Source organism: Anguilla anguilla, chromosome 2, assembly GCF_013347855.1.
Source record: "Anguilla anguilla isolate fAngAng1 chromosome 2, fAngAng1.pri, whole genome shotgun sequence".
NCBI lineage: Eukaryota > Metazoa > Chordata > Actinopteri > Anguilliformes > Anguillidae > Anguilla > Anguilla anguilla.
The window spans coordinates 71,135,868-71,163,428 of NC_049202.1; the positions used below are offsets into that span (position 1 = coordinate 71,135,868).

Below are 27,561 nucleotides of genomic sequence, written 5' to 3' on the forward strand. Positions count from 1 at the left end.
GTTACACGTCAGAATGGAACCTGTACTGGTGAGTGGACGTGTACTGTGACCTCAACAATTCCTGCGTATCAGCTGACCCCGGATACAAGACGACATGGAACGTGTAGTGGAGCTGTCAAGCAACGGCGGTAAGACGTCTGATTTTAACATAAACGTCTAAAATGCATTTTGTTTTCTTTAGCAATTCAGAGGATTAATTTTTATTCTGCCTGAATATGTATCTTGTTGCATTGCAAATGCGCACCACTGCAAAATAAACTCAGATATCACGTTCCATCCCCTGCGTAATCTGTGTAATGCGTAGACGTAGCTAGCTGGCGTGGCTACGTGTGTGCTTGACAAACCGTTTGACAAGAATACTTTATATCCTGCGGCAGAAGAGACATTCATAATAATTCGTGAGACGAAGGGGGCATGCAGATGGCTCATATGCGTTCTATCAATCGGCAGTACGTAACAAGAAATGTCGTGTTGAATAGTCAATTAAAAATGCTGACATAGATTTGCATTACTTAGTACACGCGTGGATCTCCTACACATTAAGGCGTTCTCTGAATATGTATTCTAATATAAATAAAACCTTTGAGTAACGTCGGTATTCCTGCATTTATAAACACCTAGTGTTTACTTAGATGGCAGAATGGCAGAAAATGTGATTTGTGGTTTAAAATGTGTGCTTGAAAATGCATACATTTAATTTAAAATGTAAAATATCCCTCCCAGGAGTTCCAAGGGTGGCTTCACTATTTACATTACCCTGCCCTCTTATCCAGACAGTCTTACTGTGCCGGAAAAGCATACTGTAAGTGCATTCACGTGACTGACATGCTGCTCCTTACTGTTGATTTTGGCTAAATCCTCTTATTTCTCGGTTCTGCCACCAACCCAGTCATTGACAGTCATTCTGAGGGAGGCTGTCGGCCAATAAGTTCGTAGCTAAAGTAGGACACACCTCTCGGACACTCTGGGCTGGCCAGTGCTCGGTCTCGACTGTTCTAGACGCCCTTCACACCGCTGAGCTGCTCCTCCTCTTAGAGCACGGCCACTCCTGAGTAACTGATACCCCCGTGGGACACCCTGCAAAGTGCCACAGAGGGGTGAGGGTTACAGGCACGCCCTGCCGGTTGTGTAGCCCGGCGGTGGGTGGGTATGTGCACCGATCTGAAACAGCCCCAAACTCCAACCCCCCCCCCCCCCCCCCCCAGGTTTCTCCATCGCCGGACTTTCGACGACGCCCCGGAAGCGACAGGTGCGCTTCTCGGCGCGGCACGACATCCTGCTGCTGCGAGAGGTGATTGCGCAGAACCCCTTCTCCTCCAAGGAGCCCGGGCGCATCTGGGCCCGGGTGGGCGAGATCATCACCGCCGCCCTGCAGGACGAGAGCTTCGAGGTGGACGCCAGGCGCTGCCGCGAGAGGACCATGCTGCTGCTGGACTACTACAAGAAGCAGGATTTCGCCAGCCTCCGCAGGTCAGGTCAGGTCAGGCCGGGCCGGGCCGGGCCGGGGCCGGGTGTAGTCACATGATCTATCACAGCCCAATCAGATGTTCTTACATATGAACATATGAGTGTTTGCTGACTGGTACAGTCATTGTCGAAAGTTACATTCTAGGGGGTCATGGGTTTGGACTGATGTTCTACAGTCTTCCTTCAGGTGGACTCAAAAAAAATGGCGGTATAAATGGATTGTAGAATATAAACAATACAAAGTTGGTTGTCTACATATAATTGTAACTGCCAAGGAAATAATTTGCATGTTACCGAAGAGAAGGCAGGTTGCCCACCTCCACTGTCTTAAACCATTGACTGATCAATGCTTTGTTACTGGCACAATTGGAAAAATTGCCAGAGTATTGTAAAACTGATTACAGGTTATAATAAAACACTGAATCATGTCCGCACTGTTTTGAATCTTTATTGATATTGATTAGTATGTTAAAATAGTTTTTGTATCCGTTTTTGTGTAAATTTTGATATTAAATATATTTGATATTTTAAACGAACTGCATTTGTGTTGATTATTTAATATTTGGCAAATAAGACCCAGGAACAATGTTTAAAAATGTAGCAACAATTTCCATTAAAAAAAATCTTTGCAGCAAAGAGATGTTCAGGATGTTTGGTGCCAGTGAAATGTGCATCTTCCTGTGTTTAGGTTCGGGACTGAAAGGCTGTATGCCCAGAAGGAGGATCTGCTGCATGAAGTGCTGGAATTGGAGGCTGAGAAAGGGCTTATGGGAAGTGGTGAGAACAAATACCAGGATGAAGAGTTGAGGAAAAGGGCACTAGAGGAGCTGGTGCTCCCAGAGCAGGACAAAATCAGTGTGATGCCCACCCAGACAGTGCCTCCTGCAGGTGAGGAGACGCAAAACTCAGGTAATTTTCATTGCTTTTAAAAAAAATTTTTTTAACTTGTGAAACCTTACTTTCTGAATTTTGATTAGGGGCCATTTTTGGTCACAGTCCATTTTGGAAATTTCAGCAGTTGTGTCTGGCACAAATCAAAATGTTTGAATGTGGTGAGCAGAAACATTAATGTGATAAAGACAGAAACATTTGATTTTTGAAAAGAGCTAACTTTAGCTTTCATGATAATGTATAGGGTATCCTGATGACTTTAGACACAGGTAATTGCTCTCTTGTTGCTCCCCCACTCCTGCCCCAACTTTCATGATAACGCGAGTATCCTGAGGAATTTAAACACAGGTAATTGCTCTCTTGTTGCTCCCCCCCCCCCCCCACTCCTGTCCCCACCCCCCACTCCTGTTCCACCGCCCCCCCCCCCAGGGCCCCCGACTCCAGAGCAGGAGGAGCAGGAGGAGCAGGAGGAGCAGGAGGAGCTGGTGGTGGACCTGGCGGCGCCCACGGCGAAGCGCGCGTGCCAGTGCTGCTGCCAGACCTACTCGGAGATCCTCAGCTTCCTGGAGAAGCGGTCGGACGCGGAGCAGCGGCTGCGGGAGGAGGAGGCGGCGCTCCGGCGCGAGGAGCTGGAGATCCAGCGGAGCAAGATCGCCCTGGAGCGGGAGCGGCTGGGCGCCGAGCGGAAGGAGCGGGAGCGGCGCTTCGAGCTGGAGAGCCAGGAGAGGCAGGTCATCCTGGACCTGCTCAAGGAGAAGGTGCTGAAGTGCTGAGAGTGGGGGGGGGGGGGGGGTGAGGGGGTGAGGGGGGTGAGGAGGAGGAGCAGGAGGAGCGGGAGCGCCGCTTCGAGCTGGAGAGCCAGGAGAGGCAGGTCATCCTGGACCTGCTCAAGGAGAAGGTGCTGAAGTGCTGAGAGTGTGGGGGGGGTGAGGGGGTGAGGGGGGTGAGGAGGAGGAGCAGGAGGAGAAGGGAAAAGAAAAAAAAAGAGAGAGCGTGGCGACGACGACGACGACGACATGTTTTAAAAGAAATTTCTTAAAAGCTTCCCGAGGCCTGTGGACAAAAAAAAAAAAACATGGGCGGATGGGGTTCGGGAGTTGAAAAGAAAGAGCGTGGCGATGACGACACATTTTAAATTTCTCGAAGCTTCCCGAGGCCTGTGGACCAAAAAAAAACACGGGCGGACGGGTTTTTCTCAGGACACCTGGGTGTTTTCAGGTCGAAGCTCGCTCGCTCGCTCGCTCGAAAAGGGGGGGGGGACGCCCGCGTAAACACACGGCGACTGATCTGAGGCTACCGTGTAGCTCTCCCATCAAGTCAAACAAGCATAATCATGCCACAGAGAGGACAAAGGCAACCCACCGGAAATAATTATCTCCCGCAGTGTTCAGTTCCATTTTCGCCTTCTGTAGCCAGTGAAAAACTCTGTAATAACGTAATAATGGCATACAATAAACCGCATGTCATTTTGGGATGAGATTCAAGCACCGCAAGCACTTAAAACTTTGTATTTGCAATTGTTTATTAGGGGTATCCTGGATAGGGATTTAATTGCAAGTGACAATTATATCCCTGTCCGTCGACAGTTGCTTGTAGAAATGTAAATTTAAATAAGTGCCATATTTTGCCTATTTGAGCTTTGTATTATATATGTGAATGGTGTATTGAACAAGCCTGTATCCAGTTCAATAATATTTTTAGTGTACTTTTACTGACAAATTACTGTTTTTTTCTTGTGTAACTAGAGCAGTGTTTTTTGTGAGAATGTATATTCCATTTGTAATTTAAATATATATTTGAAAAAATATCTGAAATATTCCTGCAAAACTGATTTTCTAAAAAAATGTTCTTTCATTTCAAAGCTAACTGTAACGTGTCTTAACCATATTTCTTTAGCATTGGCAATCGACAGAGCCAAACTGTATGCTGGATAGCATCATTTGTAGTTTCCTGCAACTGCAACTATATTCCATATAACTTCCTCTCTCCTGCAATTCACCTCTTCCTTAACTGATCTGTGTATTAAATGACCTGAGTTCCCTATGGCCCAGTGCTACCTGTACATCGACCCCCTCTCTCTCTCGTCCCACCAATCCTAGCTACAACGTCCGCATTCTCATTACCTTCCACCCCAACATGAGCAGCTAGCCAGCAAACACAAACCACCAGCCCCATCAACATCACCATCGTCTCCACAAGCACCCCCCCCCCATCCGATCTATCAGACATCTGCAGCAGAATCGGATCATATTACTACTCTGAGGGCATTTACAAGCCCTTGCTCTATCGCCCCAATTCCATGTTAAGCCACTTTATGTTCAATTGTACAACCAAATGCCCTCTCAAAGCAGTGTAGTCTGCGGAATTGTCAGTGCCAGGCTTGCTGACCTTTGTCCAAGACCTAGGAGAAAATACAATTGGTTGCGCTATACAGAATGCCATCCTGTTCGTTCTCATTGTTTCCATTTTCATTGGATCTGCCTGGTGCCGCTTAACATTTTGCGCTAGCCAATCAGGAGACCCGTGACGACTTCTACACCGTGACCGCATTGCAACAAAGTTTAGCCTACAGGGGTTTAGCCACAGTAGCGCGAGGGACGGTGGGTAGATGTTATTGCAACTCAGAATATTTAAAATTACCTAGCAAACGTTGATTAGCTCAACAATCTCGACATCATTTCATTTAAAATCCATAACCTTTTTGATTATATAGTTTGCGTCCACAGTTTCAAACTGTACTTTACATTTTGGCGCCGTAGGATACTTAGCTTGGCTAACATTAGCTAGCTATTTTGTAAACAACACCAACCAATGTAGTTGGCTATCCATACAAACGGTTCATTTTAACCTTGCAGCTCTCAGATAACATAGCATTTGGCTAGATAAGGAAAACTCGCTAGCTGCAAGTTCTACGGCCGAGTGTTCGTTTGTGATTTAATTTGGAACTGACTTGGTAGGCTGTTCCCTAGTCTAGTTCGCTATCAAACATTAGCTACCTAGGTTTGTTTCGGGAGAGTGGCTTCGCGCAGCAAATCGTACAATTTACATGATTTTACTCGTCAACCAACAGTCATTATTCTGTAATTGACCGTAATTCTGATCAGCTAAAGAACTTAACTCGCTGTCTATTTAACTGGCTTCGTAATTTTCACCTTGTTCACTAGACTAGCAAGCTAACAAGTTAGCTACCTGGCTAGTCTTTCTGCACCAACTGTCGTTCACTCAAGGTAGCAGTACTTTTAGCGAATATTAAACTACGTTGATAGTGAGCCAGCAGCTGTTATCGACTTTGACTGGGTTGCCAGGCTAAAAGGGAAAGAAAAGCATAGTAAGTCAAATGTCGACATTACTGTTAAACTGTGGTTACCCATCTAACGTTTGCTATATTTGACGTTTGCACTATAGTTTAGCCTGCTATCTAGTTTGCTAGGTAGGTATTTTGTAAAACGTGCTGATTGGCCAGTTATGCCTGTAATTGGATATCAAGCAAACTAAACACTTGGCTAACGTTGACGAACTAATTTGTCAGAGAATTATGCCTCTTACGCAGTTGTCTGGCTAACAAACAATCTGTTAACCGTGTATTCGGCAGCACTAGTTTTGCTTGGTTGTGTAGCAGCTAGGCTACTGACGTGATCTTCGGTTTGGAGTGGATCGAAGATTAGGTAGCAGTCTAACTTGGCTAGAAAAAAAAATCATAAACAGTGGCTGTGACGCGGTAGTTGGCTTGTTAGGGGGGTAATTACTGAATATTCTAAAACGCTTGTCCTTGTGATAGGAGTCATGCCGAAAAGACAATTAGGGCCTCACAAGTCTCTTTTCTCTCATTCCCAAGCCCCGAGGCTTTCGTATGGTTACCACTCGAGAATGAATGTCGCAAAAAGTGGGTATCGTGTCTTTTCTGCTAACTCCACCACAGCATGTACAGAATTGGCCAAGAAGATCACCGAGTAAGTATTATATTATTTAAGTACTTAAACGTATTGTATTAAATATGTTATTAGGAGGTCAACTGAAAACACTTAACATTTTATCCGAGAGTAGCCGAGCACACTGTCTCTGACAATACAGGGCTGACGTTGCATTTGTGATGTCAAAACATTTTTTTTGAATGTTTATGTGTTTACCGTGTCTACAATGTCGAAAGTGGATTTATTTCAGCAATTATGCCCGCCCTGTAACTGAGCACGGCTCATGTTGCTTCGGAAGCTGAATGGCTTAAGAAAAGGTCACCGGTAAATGATGGTGCGTTTAAATTAAGTCCACGATTTTGGGACGTGTGTATTTTTTTGAATAGCAATAGCAGTGTTGAATTTTCCGTGCTAATTGCTTAACCATTTATTATCAGTGTAGCAAAGAGCATTGTTACACTGTATACAAGTAACTGCACTGTGCACTCGTTTTTTGAAGACGTATTCATTTTTTTCTGGGGTAATACAGTTGAGGCCAAAAGTTTACATACACCTAGGCTAAAGACATTCAAGCTCATTTTTTTACAACTCCACACATTTCTTGTTACCATACATTTCCTGTGTTAAGTCAATTAGGGTATCTACTATATTTCAATAGGAGGTCATTTCAAAATAATAGCTGAGAGATTTATTTCAGCTTTTATGTACTATATCAGATTTTCAGTGGGTCAAAAGTTTACATACACTTTCGTAGTATTTGGTGGCATTGCCTTTTAATTGCTTAACTTGAATCAAACGCTTGAGGTAGCCTTCCACAAGTTTCTCACTATACTTTGCGAGAATTTTTGCCCATTCCTCCTGACAGAACTGGTGTAACTCAGTCAGGGTTGTGGGTCTCCTTGCTCGGACACGCTTTTTCAGTTCAGTCCACAAATTTTGTATGGGATTCAGGTCAGGGCTTTGTGATGGCCACTCCAATACTTTCACTTTGTTGTCTTTAAGCAATTTTGCTTCAACTTTGCTTAGGATCATTTTTCTGCCGGAAGACCCACTTGCGACTAAATTTTAACTTTCTTGCTGATGTCTTGAGGTGTTGCTTCAGTATTTCTAGATAGCCTAATCCTCCTTCCTCATGATACCATCTATTTTCTGAAGTGCACCAGTCCCCTTTACAGCAAAACACCCCCACAACATGATGCTGCCATGCAAAATAAAAATCAGCATTTTTGCTTTTTGCTTTGCCGTTATTTCATGTTTCTTTCCCTTGTAGTGCTGCTGAAGATAAAAGTTGCTTTATCGATAAAACAAACAAGCGAACAAAAAAAACAAAACAACAAAAACAAGGTAGATTTGATTATTGCAGGGTGGGGTGTGGAATAAGGCTGTCAAAAGTGGCATGAAATTGAGTTCGAATATTAGCCTTTGTAATTAGTTAGAGTTCGAATATATTCGAATATTATTTGCCTATAATTCTCAAAAATAAGCTTCTTATTGTCGGGGGCAATATGCACGTGACGCTCCCTCTAAACTGGCCTACGCGTTATTTTCCACAAGCGGGCAGTAGAATAGAGGACATCGGTGAACTTTAGCTAATACTAGGTTACTACATATGGGGCCTCACTTATAAAACATATTTTAGGTCAACTGTGGCGCGTGCGTAGAAAATCACGTCAAAGTAGTGATTTATAAAATTTCAACATGACTCGATTTGACCGTGGAAACTGTCGTGGCTCTACGTCTGGTCTTCACTTGACGTATGCACGCAAGTTCATTTTATAAATGAGCCCCCTTCAGTTTCTATAGCCTAATGCACAAATGAATAAAGCACTTTCTCATGGATGTAATTTGCCACAAATCTGCATTTACTAATCATAGGGAAATGATTGTTTATAGGAAATCCCTGTTTATTTCACAAAAACTATTCAAACGGCTAATACCTGTAGCCTAAAACAACATAAATTACTTACTCTGTTTAGTTTGTTTAGCTTCTTTTATTGTCCAATTTTATCAAAATCTTCAGAAAAGAAAGGAAACATACCCTGCCATGGGAACATTATTTAGCATAAATTGTTAGCTGACCAGATCTGTTGAACGAAGTGAAAAAAGAGACTGGCTCGCGAGGCTAGCTGACCAGTAACATTAGGTGTCCATGGAGCTGAAAGTATCACCGGAGGTTATTGGCAAAGATAACCAGACGATCCACTTGCCCTGGGTCCAGGGCAGAACGTTTTTTGTTGACAGAGGAAGTAACGTTAGCACAGGAAATGAACTTTGCGTGTATGAACACGATTCGCCGCATGAAATTAAAGCCTGCATGTTAATGACAATACGCGCGATCCAAAAAAGAAGAAAGATTTTCAAATAGTTTTCAAACTTTGCATATTTTTTGACAGCCCTAGTGTGGACAGGACACTCTGTACAGATCCAGGCTAGGGAGCCTGCCAGTCCTGTGCACCAGAACTATGTGTACCTGTCCTGCGGACATGAAGCCAGGGCAACGAGTCAGGAAAGAGACACACCGGTGTTTTTAGATGGATGGCTGTGAAATGCTGACTTTATGATGAAAATGACCGGCTTTAGCCACAGACCTTGGTGAGATAAGACTATAGAAGGCCTTTTCTTCTCTCGTCTTGCAATATCCTGGGCAACTTAAATTCTCCTTGCACACCGGAAGGACCGTCCTAAGATCACATCCCGTTTTTGTCATTCATATTTTAGAATATCGTGCTTTACAATTCAAATCGAGCCTGTGTGTAAATGTCCTGTGCGGCCTCTAGTAATTTCTCTGAAGAATTGAGCTCTCCTGCATTGGTACAGGCAGTGGAAGTGTGTGTATAGGCCTGGCGCACTAAGTGCTTTCCCATTAGCCTGTGCCTGCGAGAGGTGATGCAGTTTGCCCTAGGTGTGGGCGTGGCTCCGTATTGTTGGATCAATTCGTTTTCTGCTGTCAGTGTTTCTGCTGAGGACCTATGACTGGATTACCCAGGCATGTCCTCAATCACACCCGCTGCCCAAATGTACTGTAATTAAGCTCTTAATCAGCCACAGGGTTAACGCGGTGCAGGTGTCACTCAGTGCCAGTCTGTTTCTGTACGTACAAGCTTGAGAACCCTGGGATCTATTCTGGCTCCTAAGAGAACAGGGATCCATTCTGGCCCTTAAGAGAACAGGGATCCATTCTGGCCCCTAAGAGAACAGGGATCCATTCTGGCCCCTAAGAGAACAGGGATCCATTCTGAGCTCCTAAGAGAACAGGGATCCATTCTGAGCTCCTAAGAGAACAGGGATCCATTCTGAGCTCCTAAGAGAACAGGGATCCATTCTGAGCTCCTAAGAGAACAGGGATCCATTCTGAGCTCCTAAGAGAACAGGGATCCATTCTGGCCCCTTAGAGAACAGGGATCCATTCTGGCCCCTAAGAGAACAGGGATCCCTTCTGGCCCCTAAGAGAACAGGGATCCCTTCTGGCCCCTAAGAGAACAGGGCTCCATTCTGGCTCTTAAGAGAACAGGGATCCATTCTGGCCCCTAAGAGAACAGGGATCCATTCTGGCCCCTAAGAGAACAGGGATCCATTCTGGCCCCTAAGAGAACAGGGATCCATTCTGTGCTCCTAAGAGAACAGGGATCCATTCTGGCCCCTATGAGAGCAGGGATCCATTCTGGCCCCTATGAGAGCAGGGATCCATTCTGGCCCCTAAGAGAACAGGGATCCATTCTGGCCCCTATGAGAGCAGGGATCCATTCTGGCCCCTAAGAGAACAGGGATCCATTCTGGCCCCTAAGAGAACAGGGAGCCGTTCAAGTCCCTAAAAGAACAGATATCTGTTCTGTCCCTGTTTTTACTGTTGGTTAAGTCTTTGCTATGTTTGTGTTCTGGGCTGATTGAATGACTTTGATTAAACTCAAATATAATTCAAATTTAGTTTGTGAATTTGGCATACAGTATCAAAGCACAGTACTTAAAATGAACAAATATGCTTTCTACAGTTTGTTTTTCCTGTTAAATCCATCTCCATTTTGCATGGTCTTTTGAGAATTTCATTGAGTTGTGTGCAGTTTAGCTTCCTTTTGCTTGTGTAAAAAAAAAAACAACTCTGTGCCAAGCAGTTCACTTTGCCCTAGGTGTGGGTGTGTCTCAGTATTGTTCGATCCATTTGTTTTCTACTGCCATTTGCTTTTTGGTTCACTTCCTTTTAGCTACAGGCCTCATGACTAGGCTACACATGGGTGGTTCTTACTCATTTTGTATAATTTTATGCAAATTCTGTCGAAAAAACAAGTGTCGAAATGCACTTGTTAGAAATGCACACATTTATACACTACAAGGCCAAAAGAAGAATGTGGACACCCAACATCCAACATTCTCATCCAAAATTGTGGGCATTAATATGGCGTTGGTCCACCCTTAGCTGCTAGAACAGCCTCCACTCTTTTTTGAGGACTTAATACTAGATGTTGGAGCATTTCTGCTGGGATTTGTTTCCATTCAGCCAGAAGAGTATTAGCGAGGTTGGGCACCGATTGGACGATTAGGCCTGGCTTATGGTTCTTCCACACCGTTCTCGACAAAGCCATTTGTATAGGGACCTCACTATGTGCCCGGGGGCATTGTCATCCTGAAACAGGAAAGGGCCCTCCCCAAACTGATGGGGAAGCACAGAATGGTCTAGAATGTGATAGTATGCTGTAGCATTAAGATTTGCCTTCGCTGGAACTACGGAACATAGCCCAAACCAAGATGAACTGCCCCAGCCCCAGGCGGAGGGGTGTCCAGATAGATTTGGTCGTATAGTGCATTTGATTTGACGCAGTGGGATTAAAGGCTATCTGCCTATTGGCCTTGCATCAGATTATTACATTTTTATTTGTTTGTTAGTAATTGCGTACTGGCTTGGTCTAAAAACCGTACTCACTTTGCATTTTCAATGTGTGGGCGTGTAGTAATTGACAGAAACTATTTGAGGTGTGTGAAACATCCATTATTTGTCATCTTGACCTTTTTGTTTTATATGTAGGCTAATCATCCAACTGATCTTGCTTTGTATTTCCTTTTTGTTTGTGTATGGAGTATCCGTACTGGGATACAGTAGGGCTGGCCTTCAGGATTTATGACCCTGTAGAACGCCTAGGAATTGATTACCCTTGAGTGTATGTTATCAGAACAAACAAGTGTGACACTGGTTTGCCTAGAAACACATCTGACCCCAACTGCAATTAAACTAATGATATCTTTTAACTCTGGCATCGGTGGCTGGTGCAACCCTGTTTTTGTCCAAAAAAGAACATTCCCCCTATAGAGAAGGAGAGGAGACCAGGTTTTAATCCTTGCTGGTCTTTCATTGAATTAGAGTCTGTATTGCTATTTTAGCTGTATCATGTGTTTCTGGACAGGCGTCTTGGTGTGGAATTGGGCAAGTCTGTGGTCTACCAGGAGTCCAACAGAGGTGAGGGTTCTGCTCTTTTGTCCTGGATTCCTGCCTGTCTGTTATCTTAGGCACAGTACCATTCTGCTTCACTTTGTGTAACTGGCAATAGTTTCATTGCTGCTCATCGTAATCATCATGGTCGCCATTTTAAAGTGGTGTTCCAGAAGAATCATTGTGTGCTGTGTGAAAGCATATAAACCCTGTCTACGCGGCTGGAATTGACTGAGCATTTTCTCTCTGTCACAGAGACCAGAGTAGACGTGAAGGAATCTGTTCGAGGGCAGGACATCTTCATTATCCAGACCATACCCAGGTGAGACGTGCATGTGCTCTTTGTTATTGCCTTCATGTACAGTCTGTTGCATTCCCTGAAGTTACCCCGGATCATTTATTTTCATTACTCTTATGTGAAGTAAGGTAAAAAAAATGCATACCGTGTTCTTTAAAATGTTGGTTTATTGATGATGATGTTCTATTCAGTTTTCTGTTAGAACTGTCTGTACTGCATTGCATGTCCTGCTTGAGATTTTCTGTATTCTGAGTATATATATATTCATAAGGAAAACTAACGGATTGATCAGGGTTCCCACTCGTCCTGGAAAACCTTGAAAACCTGGAAATTTATCGACTAGTTTTCCTGTCCTGGAAATATTTGTGAGGTCCTGGAAAATTGTAGGCTAGTCTGTAAGTCGAGCTATTTCAACAGTATATTTAGAGCTGAGCTTGCATATTTTACTGTATTTTTCTCCGCTTTTCTCATTTTTATTAGCTGCTGAGATTACATGGCAGCACAAAGTTTTGAATGGTCATGGCACTTGCACATTGCCCCCCCCCCCCCCCCCCCCCCCCCCCCCCCCCCCCCCCCCCCCCCCCCGGTCCACCACCGGCTTTGGGCTACCATTGTCCATGTTTCATGTCTGTGAGTCTAAGTCATGGAAATTGTCCTTGAAGAGTCCTGGAAAATGATTTCCCAAAATGAGTGGGAACCCTGATTGATGTGGCACACAGTTCATCGAGCCACCCACAGCAGCGGCCATGTTGAACGATGAGCCGTTTCCAAGTTGCACTTTTTGGTCCTTGACTGTGAACACGCACACAAAAGGAGCACCCTTGATCGGATAAACACCGATCATTTCAGCAATCCCGGGAAGTGGTTTTCTGCTAAATGCCTGTAATGTAATGTAATGTGATCAGAAACAGGCCAAACCTGTCTGAGATACCTAGCTACTAGTGTTAGAATATTTGGTGAGCTGATCAACATATAAATCTCAACGTGCCCAAATGTTGCCTCCTACATTGCTGCTATCATGTCAGTCTTGCACAGTAACGTCGTACTGCTAACGCATGAACAAGGAGAGGTGGGTGCTGTTCACACCCATTGAAATTAGCCAGGTATGACGGCTAGCATAAATGGCTAGCTAGCTATTAAAGAAAATTTGTTCAGTGCCATCGTGGTAGCCAGCTTGGTTAATGCTCAGTGTAATATTATTGAGTAAAGAATGACGTGAATGCACGTTGGAATGAGCAGAAATATATAATGACTGATGGTTTGCTGCCTGGCCACCATTACATGTTTTCTGTTTCTGGCTACTTTTAACACAAATAAGAAATAACTGAGTGAGATATGTAGTGTGCCGAAATAGTGCCACTATAGTTTGTTTGCTGTATTGACTGTGGCAGTGTTGACATACAGCACATAATTTCCTCACTATTTATTTGATTTATTTATTGAGCTTTCTAAGTTTAAAGCTATAAATAAAAAAAGATATAAAATTAAAGTGAAAGGTAATGGTAAAAACATCACTTTAATTGTGCAGCTACCTGGCTAAGTAAAGTTATTCGTGCATCAGTGTGTATTGGTCTTATTGAAAATGTTCATTAAACTTTGTTGAACTGTCTGGTTATGATTTTTAAATCAATAATTATTAATAACGTCAGTGTTGATAAAATGCTGAAAAATTTGGTCAAAACACAAAATTTTCTCCTTTAGAAAATGGTGATTTCTGAAATTAGTTGAACCCTTGTGTGAAGCGCATGCTGTTCTGAATACTTTTAATAAGTGTCCCGTGATATGCCAGTGACAATTGGCCTAAAGCGTTTTTTTGAACAAGCAGAACCACTTTCTATCTAGAATAAAAAGGAAACATGAATGGAATGTGTTTGATGGGATTCTTTTCTGATGTGCTCCCATTGTTTGATCACATTTGTTGCAGGTTGGGTGTACCTGAGCTCTCTCACCTGTGTGGAATGCATGGAGACCTAACGGCAGTTTTTGGGGCTTGTGCTTGTATTGCTTGCATGGCATTAACTGAAACGCATGGTACTAAGAGCTCTACTGTTGGCCATGCAGTTAGTAGGGCTCTAGTAAGCACTTCAGTGACCTTAGGCCTTTGTAACACAGATCTGTAAATTGACACAGAATTGGAGATAAGCCCTATAATTCTTTATTGAGCTCGTGTTTTAGGGGTAACCGTTTACCTCATCCACTTGTGTGACAGTTTCCTTGATTACATAGCAGGATAAACTGTTGTTTCCGTATGCATGTGTATATTTTTCTGTTTTTTAAATTTGCTAAACGATGCCCTTATTCAGCAATCTACCCAGCTTTTGTGTTACCTGAATGGCAAACTGCGTATGTTTTGCCTTGCACAGTTGTGTGATGAATCTGTAAAACACTTTGCTGATTTGACGCTGTGCTGCCTGACGGCGCTGTGGTCATTCATACATTTTCTTGTGGGACTCCCAGCTTCCTGTATGCACCAGCAGAGTATTCGTAGTTCGGTTTGAGCGCCACAGTTTTGTAGTTCTAAAATCAGGAAGTGAGTTGGCATTTTTGAGCTATGGGCGGTTCCCTTGGCAGATTTTCATTGCTTTTTTTCCCCCATAGGGATTACATTTCTGCAGAAACTAAGGTCTGTGTTTAAAGTAAGCTTAAGAGAGGTTCACGTTTTAATTCTACAACATAAATTACACCCATTAATATCTAGGATGTGAAATTTGAAGCTTTCGTGTGCTTTAAGGTAATTTGCTAACAAGTTGCCATATTAAAACTACAACAATGGCAGCGTTTTGTCATCGCTCTAGAGTCCATACTAGCCCACCTGCATGCAACAACTGTTGTAGTTTCAATATAGCAGAAAATGGACATCCCTGTGGGGATAAAAGCATTGGAAATTTGCCAAGGGAACCCATGGTGGAAGAAACTTGTGGGTTGGCCTGCAAAAACTGTGGCACTGCGTTGCAGACTTGGGGTTGCATCGCTTCGGTGCGATCCAGTGAGATCCCCAAGGGCATTCGAAAATGTCCCATCCCCTCACAGGGCAGTGGAAAAAAAAGGGAGAGACTTGGCAGGATCAAGATGATGCTACAAGCCAGTGTCCTTTGGAAAGATTTTGCAGTAAAGACCAGCGCAAACCTGTGCCATGTCGTGCTTTATAATTCAGCTGTGCAAATGAAAATGGTAACTAATGTTTATCCTTCTTTTTTTTCTCCTTCTTTTCTTCTCTCCTTCTCTCATCAATCTAGGGATGTTAACACTGCCATTATGGAGCTGCTGGTGATGGCGTATGCCCTCAAGACCTCGTGTGCAAAGAACATCATAGGGGTGATCCCTTACTTCCCCTATAGCAAGCAGTGTAAAATGCGGAAAAGGGGCTCCATAGTGTGCAAATTGTTGGCGTCTATGCTAGCCAAAGCAGGTAGGATGTTGCCATTTTATTATGGATTTATCATCATGACTATTCATAGGGCCATAGTGCATGCTGTACATTTTGAGTACTGTGTAATTTTGCATACGAGCATGTTTTATTTTTTTGTTGTTGCCAGTATTCAGTTCTTTTGTCTGCATTTGCATTTTTCTCATTCAGAGTTATTTTATTTTTTAGGTCTGATAATTTTTTTTATTTTATTTTTTTGGCATAGCTTAGTTTATTGTGGGGAATGTTCCAGTGTGCTGACCTCAAAAAAAAAGTGTTATTGTTTATTCATAAGATTACATTCATTATTTATTCTCTCATTTCTCCATTTTTTTTATTTCCATGTTGACCTGTGATCAGGCGAAGGTGAAGTGAGAAAGGGACTTTGATCTGAAAAATAGCCTCACTAACTCGTCAAAAGGACTCAAGTCAAATGAGACTTAGTAAGGCTTAAAAAATCCCCAACTCATTGTTGGCAAGTTGGTAGTCAGGGTTTATGGTGCTGTCCGCTTTTCCCTGACCTAGCCGTCTGCTCAGTAGAGATGAAGGTTCCAAGACACTGTTTCTACTGTGAGAAACCTGAGCTCGTTGGCCTTTCAAACCTTTGTAATCTTTTTTGATTTAATGTCTCATTTCATTACATTACAGGCATTTAGCAGACGCTCTTATCCAGTGCGACGTACACAGCTTTCTGCATGGCATTTACATTGTATCCATTTACGCAGCTGGTTATATACTGAAGCTGTGCGGGTTAAGTACCTTTGCTCAGGGGTACAGCGGCAGTGTCCTACCGGGGGAATCGAACCTGCAACCTTGAGGTTACAAGACCAACTCCTTACCTATTATAATACACTGTCTCCCCCCGGTAGATAAAATCCTGCTGTTATCAGTCCCTGTTACGGCTGGCTCGAAGGGCTGCAACAAGCAAGTCCAAATGCATCAAAAAAACAATCCAGAAAGTGATTTAAAAATAAAGCCCACGCGTTTAGTTGTATAAATCACAAACTAACATGCAGACTACAACAAACGAAAACCCTACAAAGTACACAAAACAAAAAAGATCACAAAAAACACAAACCACACACAGCCCCGAAGAAGATCTTCCCTTCAGCCTCACACTACAGGGCTAATATGGGGCCGCAGTCAGGTGGAGGCAATTAAGTAATTAGGTAATTACCTCCACCTGCACTACCCAGGCAAGCAACAGTCCCCGGCGTGTTGACGTTTCTCCCTCTCTCTCTCCGTCTGCCCGCAGGACTGACGCACATCATCACCATGGACCTGCATCAGAAGGAGATTCAGGGCTTCTTCAGCTTCCCCGTGGATAACCTGCGGGCTTCTCCGTTCCTCCTGCAGTACATCCAGGAGGAGGTAAGGACGCTTCCGCGCGCTCGGGCCTTCCACCCACGGACGGCCGTACGCAGAGCTTAGTTTAGGGCGTGCACAACGGCCCTAATAATACTAATAATAATAATACATTTATTTTATATAGCGCTTTTCACAGACTCAAATACGCTTTACAACACGCTCTAATGATGTCACAAAGGACCAGAGGTGGGTAACCCGACTTCAAAGAGTAAAGAGACTGACCATGTATTTGCTCCATCACCATGCACTAAACCAGCTGATTACAATAATTAGGTCTCCTATCATGCTGAAGAGTTATGCTAATTAGAGTCAGCTGGTTTAGTGCATGGTGGTGGAGCAAATACATGATCAGTCTTTTTACTCTTTGAAGCCGGGTTACCCACCTCTGTAAAGGACGTATATGTCCACACACACGTGTAAGGTTTTATAATAAATTCTTGCCCAGGTTACTCGGTCACAACAACACGTGAGCTTTCGTGCCTATGCTAAGATATGGGCAACTAGCGCTGGTATATTGAGACCGCAGCCGTCAGTGTCACAACTGGACGCCGGCGCATAAATCTACTACCATAGAGTTGCGTGTCATTATTGGTGCAGGAGGACGGTATAAATCTACTACCATAGAGTTGCGTGTCCTTATTGGTACAGGAGGATGGTATAAATCTACTACCATAGAGTTGCGTGTCATTATTGGTGCAGGAGGACGGTATAAAACTACTACCATAGAGTTGCATGTCCTTATTGGTACAGGAGGATGGTATAAATCTACTACCATAGAGTTGCGTGTCCTTATTGGTACAGGAGGATGGTATAAATCTACTACCATAGAGTTGCGTGTCATTATTGGTGCAAGAGGACGGTTGGGTTTGAGGATACAGTGTTAAATGGAGCGTAGGTAGGGCCAGTAAACCTACAGTAAGTGTTCCCAAGCGCATTGCCTGAGTCAAAGTGCAGTAAAAGGGGCTGCGGTTGCTTTGTGTACACTAGAGAGAAATAAATGAACTCGGCATCTCGGAAATCTGGGTAAAGGTTGCCTGTGGCCGCCTGTTTATTCACTTATCGGCCATTTTGATGGGTGTTTCAACCGTTCAGCAGGATTATGGTACGCGGTGGCGTGCATTTGTAACTTTCCAGTTGCGTTACAGAGCCACTTTTATGTAGCACAGCAAAGTTTCCCTTTAGTACTCAGAACTCAACGACAGTGCTCTGTTAATCACGGACTGCAGAACGCTTCAGTTCTCGTAGCTTCTGGCGAATATTGCCCGCCGCGCCAGCCTCGACAGGACAATCCCGTGATTCGTATTCCTGCGGTTTCAGCATGGACTATGGTAGCCAGCTGTAATGATTAACAAGTGTAGACCGAGCCGCCCATAAAAAGGAAGAACTACGGTGACTGGACGGCTGCCGGAAGGTTGAGAAAATGAACCGCTGCGCTGTGATTGGTGGAAAGCGCTTCCACAGTGAAAGGGAAGGGTTGGGCGCTAAGATTTCCCTGTGTGGAAACTGTTTAAACATATTTAGATTCTATGCAGTGATGTTTATTGTATGTGGATGCTTCTTACATCCCTGTCCTCCTCCCTCTCCATTTCAGATCCCTGATTATAGAAATGCCATTATTGTTGCAAAGTCCCCATCCGCTGCCAAAAGGTAATTTATGGATCGGGAAATCTGGGTGTTGGGTTTTAGACTACAATGAACAGTCATTGTGTTGGTTTGCCTCTGTGTGTTCTGGTAATGGGGAGTTTGTTGTAGCTTTGTGCGCGTGTGTGTCTGTGCTTGTGCATACGTGTGTGTGCTTGTGTGTGCATGCGTGCGTGTGTGCACTTGTGTGTGTTTGCTTGTGCACGTGTGCGTGCATGCTTGCGTGTTCATGTGTGTGCGCACCAGCGTGCGTGTGGGTGTGTGCATGTGCACGTTCGTGTGCGTGCGTGTGTGTGCGTGCATTTGTGTGTGTTTGCTTGTGCATGCGTGCGTGTGCGTGCGTGCGTGCGATCTCTAACGTGCGCGGGTGCGTGTGTGTGCGTGTGCGTGTGATCTCTAACGTGCGCGGGTGCGTGTGTGTGCGTGCGATCTCTAACGCGTGCGTCTCCTTGCAGGGCTCAGTCTTACGCGGAGCGGCTGCGGCTGGGCCTGGCCGTGATGCACGGGGAGGCCCAGTGCTCCGAGTCTGACATGGCCGACGGCAGACACTCTCCCCCCTCTGTCCGCAACACCTCCGGGCACCCGGGGCTGGAGCTGCCGTGTAAGACGCCGCCAGGGCCCTTTCCTCCCTGCCCCCCCCCCCCCTCCGGAGTCATTAGACCTGGGACGGGCCCGGGGGCGGCTCTCTCAGTGGCGCCCCTTACTGGTGAAGGACTGCGATACGCGACGGAGTCCTTTCACCGCCAAGCCTGATTGAAAGTGCCGCCGCGTCCGTCCCATGGGCTATGGCGTATTAAAGATTTATATTTTCTTCCGTTTAAAGTTTTATTACCACGTAACTATGACACCCTGATAACCCCACCCACTGTGAAAATCTGGTGTTTAGCCGAGCGGAAACCCAGCCAATTTTGACGCAGGTTTTTATGTTTTTTTTTTTTCTTATTTTCTTTTTTTTTTTGCAAGAATCATTTAAAAATATTTCCCAGCCGTTCGCAAATGCTTAAAAAAAAATCTTAGAACAGCACGTCAGCTTAGAATTCACAGATTTCAGTTTCCTGGACACTTTAACAATGACGTTGTCTCTCTTGGCTTTAAAAGAATCCATAGAGGCATTTAATACTGTTTTGTAGCTCAACTGTACACATCACTATTGGGGGTACACGCCATAGTAAAGGGTTGTTTTACTTAGTCGGGGGTCATGTTGTATCAGGTGTAGGGTGCATCTGGTAGACAACGGTAAGTGAAGAATGATTTTGTAGGAACACTTGTACAAACGATTCTGTTTATTGGCCAGTCTATTTAATCTCTCCTTTTGATCGAAGCGAATACTAAGGAGCTGATGTAGGGCTTTTACTTACTGCTGTCTTAATGGAGGTTAGTGGACGTCCCTTCTAGAAAGTTCAGATAATGTGGGATTATATACTTTAAGTGTCCACTGGCAGCTGGTGCTCTTGCAGAAAATGGAGAGGTTTCCTTAGGTAGTGTTCCTGCCAAATGACTCCGGAATGTAATTTATGAAGCATGAATAGCTTTATCACTAATTCTGTAACTGCATTTGTATATTGTTTAACTTTTATTACCCAGGACTTAAAAAAAAAAACCAAAAAAAAAAAAAAACCCCTCTAACGGCCTCTCACTTGATTTTCAAATTGACAAAGAACTCTTAAAGGCAAGTCCTTCCTCATCCCCCCCCAGGGACTGCCGGGGAATGGGAATCGATGGGCTTCACATTTCTATGTGTGAAGGTATTAGGATAAGCCTTCATTTTCTGCCCGACGGAGCCGCAGACTGAGCCATCGAAGGCTTGCAGACCTCATTTCAGTGTCGGTTCAGCGCCCTCTCTGAGGTCTGTAAACAGCAGCGTGCCCACCGAGTTGCTCCGGTCGGGCTGGCTGAGGCATTGATTCCTTTCTCCTCCTCGCTCCCTCGTTCAGGTGCAGAGTTTGCGTCTGAGAAATGGAAACAACTTTTTTTTATAAACTGCACCCCGAGGAGAAATGTGGATTCAAAGCCGGGTTGCTAAATTTTAACGTACTAAAATTTGATCTTCCGACAAAACTTGTAGGAATGCTTTCCTTTAACCAGAGTGCCAAGCTGGGGGTTTTTTTTTTTTTTTTCCCCTCTGGTCCTGTAGTTGTGTGTCATGTCGCCTGTGTTTGAATATCTGTTAATGTGCCATTTATATTTGTTGGAAATAGGGAAGCACCAAGCTCCGTTCCCTGGCATAGAGCTCCCAAGTACGACAGTAATTCCATTCTGCTTTTGATCACAGCAATAACATTTCAGATGGTTCCTTAACACATGCATGGAGATTTTCTTGTGGGCGAGGGTTTTCAGTCCATGCGGTCAAAGCACACTCTGAAATCCGGGGATTAAGCAATTTGACATGGACCCAGCAACCACTTGGAAATCTGCAATTTTTTGCAATACCATCTTAATTGAAGGCATCAGCTGGTGTCCCTTATTTTGGGCACTTGCCAGTGTTGCTGTCGGTTCTCGTGTGCAGATTTTGCCCAGTTTTGTCAACTTGTGGAAAATGTGGGTTTGCAATCTTGTGACCTGGACAGTGAAATATGTTAATTTATTTTTTTGTTCCACCTGCTTGAGCTTGGCGGAAGAAGCTTGGGTTTGTGTTGGAACAGGCAGGCCCGCGGCAGGGGTAGTGCAGAAGTGAAGGTGCCTGGGCAGTCCGTGCTGAGAAGCACAAGGCTGGTGCACCTCTAGAGCCCGTAGAAGAGCGCGGGACACTCCTGGCTGGGAGAGGCGTGTTCCTCGGTCCTGGGACTCCTGTAGTACCGAACAGTGTGTGAAGGAGTGGAGTATGCTGGAGGTGGAACATCCTTAAGATCACCAGCACGGGCTGCCCAGTGTACGCGGTTCTCCACCTACGTTCTTGCCTCGACCCTGCCTTTTCCACTCCACCGACGGTGGGACAAAAACACTCCATAATGCACCGTTGTGCTAAAAGAAAGAATTTCAGAGTGTTGCCTTGCTGAGCATTGGACTGAAAGCCTTCAGATGTGAAAGCTCTAGTGTGACTTCCGAATGACCCTCTGCTGAACAGGAACCATCCAATAAGGAAGTGATGCTTTTATTTTGAAATGAGATTGAATTCCTGATGAGATCCTTGGTAGATGGCTGTCACAAATCTGACAGGAGATGTTTCCATCCAGGACACCCTGGTGCAATTTCCACTCACAGTCCAATCGGAATTAGTCCAGCCAACTGATTACTTTTCTCAGTGCAGAACTCTCATGCTGGTTTCAGACCCATTCTGCTGTAGGGTTAAAAAAACAAAACAAAAATAAAAACATACCCTTTGGTGGTACTGCCCTTCTATATCGACACAGTTATATCAGACACCCAGAATTTGAGGAGTTTACGACTCGCGTTTAATACTTAAGGAAGGAAGTGGAAGTACATTTAGCCCCCCGAAACAACGTTCTTCTAATTGAAAGCCTTGATAAACCAGCGCTATGAGACAAAGTTAGATCCGCAAAGAACATGCTGAGCCCTTTGATTTATTAGCAGAGAGAAATTTTCCATCTCTCCGACATATAGAGTAATTGGCACACAGGGCCAGATTGTTGCTATGGCAGCTGTTCTGCCTGTACCTCCCAGGCCAGGCCTTCCTCTGTGCACAGCTGTGCTTTATTGCACACGGTCAGTAGCCCAGGATACTGTGGAGGGGGGGGGGGGGGGGGGGAAGAATTGCAGGCGTTTTACAGTCAGGGACAGGTAAGAACAGTGAAGTGGTCAAATGGCCTCTGCGGCCTTGTTCCGTACTCTGAGCGGAAGAACAGGCAGGCACCAGCACTTTGGAGCCCCCCCCCCTCCGAACTTTGATCAGAATTAAGCAGGGGCCCCGTGCCATTGGACTGCAATCTCAGCGGCAGCCGCAGATGTGACGGCCTCCTGCACACGGGACTCCATGGCCTTACAACCTGGATCTTAATCCGGTTTGTGTCAGGATACCAAACACTGACTCGGATCATTCCTCAACAACCCCACCCCCCCCCCCCCCCCCCTTACACCCACCCCCCACCCTCCGCTCCCTTCCCCAATCTCAGTTCTGGGGAAACATCCATCTAAAGGACGTGTTTTTCATGGCTGTTTTGGTGTGGTATTCCTGACTGCGCTGGCAGCGGTTCTGTGGTTATAGCCTTGAGGCTGTGTGAAATCATAACGAGGCGACCGGGCTTGCCAAATATTCTCCCCTGTGTGCCAGGTGTGGCCTCCTCTCTGTTGCCCCCGCCCCCCATCCCCCCCTCAGCCAATAAGTGCGCACTCCTGCTACTTCCTGGAGTGCATTATTTAACCCCCTGCACGCTGGTGCCGTTGGGCTTTGCAGCGGCGCAGTTATCCAGGCTAATTGATATACCACGGTTTAGCATGTACTTTTACTCCGTTAAACATCAATAAGAGGAAGTGCCAGTTTGGGTTTATTAACAGATCTTTCATTGATGTTTAACGGCGAGTGGCAGTGCATCGCTTGACTGGTTTGCCGCTGCTTCCCTCTGTCCATATCTGGGAATCGGTGTGCATATATTGGTTTTTTTTAATCAACTTCTTTTGCCGTGTTTCTGTACATTAGTCAGCTGGCGGTTCCATTTGTAAATGTAGTTTCCACGGGGTGCAACTGGACAGGAGAGTTCCACAGGGGCAGAACAGGGGATGTTGGCAAGCCTGATTTCACTGCATTGTCTTTAATTTGGTTGGCTTTGATGGACTGACGATACAAGGTTTGATTCTTGTATATTTAAAAACTTTGACTTCCCCTTTTAAAAGCCCTGCATGGTTGTACCATTTCCAGGGGAGGGAGGGAGGGAGGGAGGCGGGGGGGGGACGACGACAACAAAATGGGACAGTTTCTGTTGTCTTTTCCCTCTCTAAATGGAACTTTTTGTTTTGTTTGGGAAGTCCATGTAAAAATATGCACTGCTGTGGGAGTTTCTAAATATACATGAGTCTGATTGGGTATGCTGGGCGAAAGACGAGGTTGTTTTGATTTTGCATGGCATGTGTTGCGATGAGGACTTCCCTCCAAATCAGATTCGTGAAGTTGTAGTTGGGGTAAAATGGGGAATGTCGCCCAGGAATCCACGTTCACCAGTTCATTAGCCACCTGTTGCAAATTAGGTCTCCCCTCACCTTCAGGAGCATGTGAGTTTTATTTTAACGCTAACATTACCCTGGAGCAGATGTTTGGAAGATGTCTGAATGTACGTAGGCACTGAAGAGAAATCTGTTCCGGCTAATCTGGCTACGTCTCAGGATCGCCGGCTGTGTGGCTGAAGACCTTAGATCTTGCTCACGGAGGCTCCCCAGTGATGTCATTTCCCATCTGAGCTGGCTCCTCTGATCCTTTGCTTTGTGTTATTCTCTGTCTTCCCTAGAGAGAGAGAGAGGAAAGCCAGCGGTAGGGATGAATGACCCTCCCTGCTTAGTTAGACACCCCCCCCCCCCCACCGCCCAACCCCTCCCCCCAATAAAAGTGTTCCTTTGTTTCAGAGGCTGAGTACAGTTGTCTAGGCTGAGGGGGGGGGGCAGTTGGAAGAAAGGGATTTTTTCTGATCCGAGAAAGGTCTTGCATTGTTGAAAAAGCCCAACTTTATCCCATCTTACCCAATCTACACTGAAGTGATTTCTCCTGATCTTGTTCTGGTGCCTTGCCTTGGTGTGCATGCGTCTGCTCTCTGAGGCCGTGGCTGACAGGCACTGTTTGCGTTTGCAGTAATGATGGCGAAGGAAAAGCCACCCATCACAGTGGTGGGAGACGTGGGAGGAAGGATCGCCATCATTGTTGTAAGATTTATTGATTGATTGATTCATTCATTCATTCATTCAATCATCATTCATTCATTCATTCATTCATTCATTCAAGCATCATTCATTCATTCATTCATTCAGTCATTTATTTTGTATTATTGTTATTTTTTTCTCTCCCCTCTTTTAAAAGATTTTATTAAGTAATTTATTTTTTGCCCCTTTCTGGTGCTTTTGTGACAATTAACTCTTCAAGCGTGTTATGTCTGAAAGCAAGAGATGATTTATTATTCCTTTGCAAGCGGCCTGTTTGACTAGGTCAGATGATTCTATTTGTCATACAGTGGGGAGTTAATAGTTCCCCTCTGGACATTATGTGCGGGCACCGACTACCGTTGTCCACAGACATTTCATGGAAATGTTGACAAAATATAGTCACGGTCATATAAATGACTGTATTTATGGTCAGACGATTAGAGAAGTGTCTTAAAGTAAGGATCTTTGAACGAATCTCATTGGTGCTTCTCCAGGATGACATCATAGACGATGTGGAGGACTTTGTTGCCGCGGCGGAGATCCTGAAGGAGAGGGGCGCCTACAAGATCTACATCATGGCCACGCACGGCCTGCTGTCTGCCGACGCCCCTCGCCTGATCGAGGAGTCCGCCATCGACGAGGTCGGTCCCACCCGTCCGACACACACACACACACACACACACACACACACACAGACACACACACACACACACAGACACACACACAGACACACACACACTCTCACACACACACACACACACACTCTCACACACACACACACACACACGCACACACACACACACACACACGCACACACACACGCACACACACACACACACACACGCACACACACACACTCTCACACACAAACACCCCGTTTGGGCTTAACTTCGGTCCGGGTGAAAATAATTTGAGAAGGGGGGGAAGGGGGGGGTTGGGCTGTCGGAGGCCTGACCGAGGCGCTCTTGTTCCCGTCCCGCTGCCCAGGTGGTGGTGACCAACACCGTCCCGCACGAGGTGCAGAAGCTCCAGTGCCCCAAGATCAAGACCGTGGACGTCAGCATGATCCTGGCAGAGGCCATCCGCCGCATCCACAACGGGGAGTCCATGGCCTACCTCTTCCGAAACATCACCGTGGACGATTAGGGCGCGGGGGCGCGGGGGCCGCTCCCTCCGCCCGTCCCCGTGTCCCCCCCCCAAACCTCCGCGTTCCTGCCTGTGCCGGGGCTGCTCTCCGCCTCGTCAGTGTCGTCCTTCAGAGCCAGTCCGACTGATCTGTTTTCTACGACATTTTTCCCCGCTGTCGTTTTGTGTTCTTGCATTTTCTTTTACTTGTCGAGAATAATTGTAAAGCTATTAAAAACAAAAGCAGAAAAAAAAAAAAAAAGCGGAGTACAATTAATGCTGAGAGAGTCGGTCCGTATTGCTGGCGATTGCCATGGGTTGTACTGTATCCTTGTGTGCTGCACATGCAGTTTAATACTTTGTACAATAAAATCCTAACGGTTTGGTTCACTACGTGCTATGTGCTCACACGGCCTTCCAAGTGTCACTCAAGTCTTTATGTGCATACATCACTACTTCACTCTGCTGTGATTGGGTAACCGGCATTCCCCTCTGTTCTCTGTCTGGGTGAATGCAGTGTGGTCTGCGATTTGGGTGAACCGGGTTGGACCCCAGTGGGAGTGGAAAGGAAACCTGTACATTGTAGTGTGGCAGCCTTGGTTCCTCTAAACAGAAGTTTATATGTTAGCATTCATACCTTCTTTCATTGCTTTCAAGTGATTAGCCATTTTCCCCACTTCTGTAGGACTTGAATAGCATTTGCGCGTGTGTGTGTGTGTGTGTGTGTGTGTGCACGCACGAGTGCGAATATGCACATATGTGTGTGTGCGCACAGTCTGTGCATGTGTGTGTATCTGTGTGTATTTGTTTCTATCTGTTTGTATCTGTGCCTGGTGTCCTTGTCTGTAAAGCCATGATGTTTGTATTCACCGAGAAGGGCTGATCTTTGTGATTCTCGCGGAGCGCCGTCGTCAGACTTATTTGTTTTGAACTTGGCAGTCTGGTGTTTTCATGGTGACAGTGCTCGTTGCGGGTCATAAACTTTAGTAGTGTCTGTGAACCGTAGTCCTGAGTTTGTTTTGGTACTGAAAGGGAACACGTTCATTTTGTTGCCGCATTTAACTCGATCGCACATGTCCTTGGCTGATTTAAAATTTTTGATTTTTTTTTTTAAATGTGCATTTTTGCGTGTTATACTGGTTCTAAGCGTATTCAATTTGGCATGAAAAGCAATAGTAAGCCTGGTGATGTCATACTTGTGTAAATACTTGCAGTTAAACTGTGGAAGCATTTTAGGCCCATCAGACACGCCTCTGACTGGAGCCTTATTTTTGCCTTGTTGTTCCCTGGTACGGTGTCCTGGCCTATCGGGATAATATGCTGTTTACTTGTCAGTGATTACGCAGAGCTGGCTGCTTAATTGAAATGTCAGCCGTAAGTGTGCATTTCAGGAAATGAAGAGTTAAATATTGGGTATTTCCATCACCAGTGAGGTGCATCAAATTTGTCCATTTCATAAAATAAATGTTTTCCTGGTATTGGCATCAATCCCTCAGTCTTCGTTTTTGACGAACTGGTGTTTACAGCTGAGGGTGTTTTGGGACTGGGAGAATGGTTTTTTTTTTTTCATTTCTCTATGCAAGAGAAAAGGCTGCTGGACCAAGCTTAACTGACGTCTGAATAGATTATCGGTTATCATGTTCTGATTCCTAAACGGACCTGGGTCCAAGTACGTATTTGTTTTGGATTCAAATAATTTTCTGTGCTCTGTTGATCTTGCCTGGGTGTAATTCAGCCTGCCAATATGACCAGAAGGCGGGGTTTGCGCTTTTCGAGAGTATTTCATTGGTTCCAGTAGACCAGACAAGATCAGTAAAGCGTAGAAAAGTATTTGAATCCAAAACAAATAGGTGTTTGACCCAGGTCTGTTCCTAAAGCAGTATTTTTTTCTGCGGATATCACCTGGTCGTCTTCAGTGTCTGGTTCAAAAGCGTTAGAAACTTTTAGCTCCTCGGTTTACATTATTATTATTATATTTTTGTTTATTTTAAAAACATCTATGCTCCTTTTCGCTGTGCCCTTTTTTTTTGAGGAAGGCGCACAGATTCTTTCCTTTACATGTTAAACTTCTTGTAGCTTGTAGCATGTCATCAATGTAAGGACCTTCTGTAGAATGGGCTTTGTAAGAGCTGAGTGTTTGTAGTCACATAAATAAAATGAATTTTATTTGCATTACTTTGTGTTCCTTTAAACACGAATTTTGTAAGCGGTCGCAGAAGAGATTGGTCATTAA

The 27,561-nt window shown here is 45.0% G+C and overlaps 2 protein-coding genes across 8 annotated transcripts; both read left to right on the top strand.

The window, feature by feature from the left end:
* Positions 1–4,165, top strand: si:dkey-45d16.4 (scaffold attachment factor B1). 3 transcript variants are annotated; one of them, XM_035402966.1, is made up of 5 exons: positions 1–128; positions 1,206–1,470; positions 2,156–2,376; positions 2,788–3,047; positions 3,188–4,165. In XM_035402966.1, exons 1-5 carry the CDS (start codon positions 95–97, stop codon positions 3,269–3,271), a joined length of 864 nt encoding a protein of 287 aa, XP_035258857.1. In that variant the 5' UTR covers positions 1–94; the 3' UTR covers positions 3,272–4,165. The 3 variants fall into 3 exon arrangements, with proteins under 3 accessions (XP_035258857.1, XP_035258856.1, XP_035258859.1); XM_035402965.1 differs by lacking the exon at positions 3,188–4,165 and having other exon boundaries at positions 2,788–3,133; XM_035402968.1 differs by lacking the exon at positions 3,188–4,165 and having other exon boundaries at positions 2,156–2,355; positions 2,788–3,133.
* A 685-nt stretch (positions 4,166–4,850) lies between these two features.
* Positions 4,851–27,500, top strand: prpsap1 (phosphoribosyl pyrophosphate synthetase-associated protein 1). 5 transcript variants are annotated; one of them, XM_035402953.1, is made up of 12 exons: positions 4,851–4,958; positions 6,194–6,308; positions 11,663–11,715; positions 11,944–12,010; positions 15,223–15,395; positions 16,648–16,763; positions 18,352–18,407; positions 18,857–19,002; positions 20,600–20,638; positions 24,136–24,206; positions 24,698–24,844; positions 25,191–27,500. In XM_035402953.1, the coding sequence occupies exons 2-12, from the start codon at positions 6,226–6,228 to the stop codon at positions 25,347–25,349; spliced, it is 1,110 nt and encodes a 369-aa protein (XP_035258844.1). In that variant the 5' UTR covers positions 4,851–4,958; positions 6,194–6,225; the 3' UTR covers positions 25,350–27,500. The 5 variants fall into 5 exon arrangements, with proteins under 5 accessions (XP_035258844.1, XP_035258843.1, XP_035258845.1 ...); XM_035402952.1 differs by having other exon boundaries at positions 4,911–5,686; XM_035402954.1 differs by lacking the exon at positions 4,851–4,958 and adding an exon at positions 5,716–5,788.
* Positions 27,501–27,561: the final 61 nt, after the last annotated feature.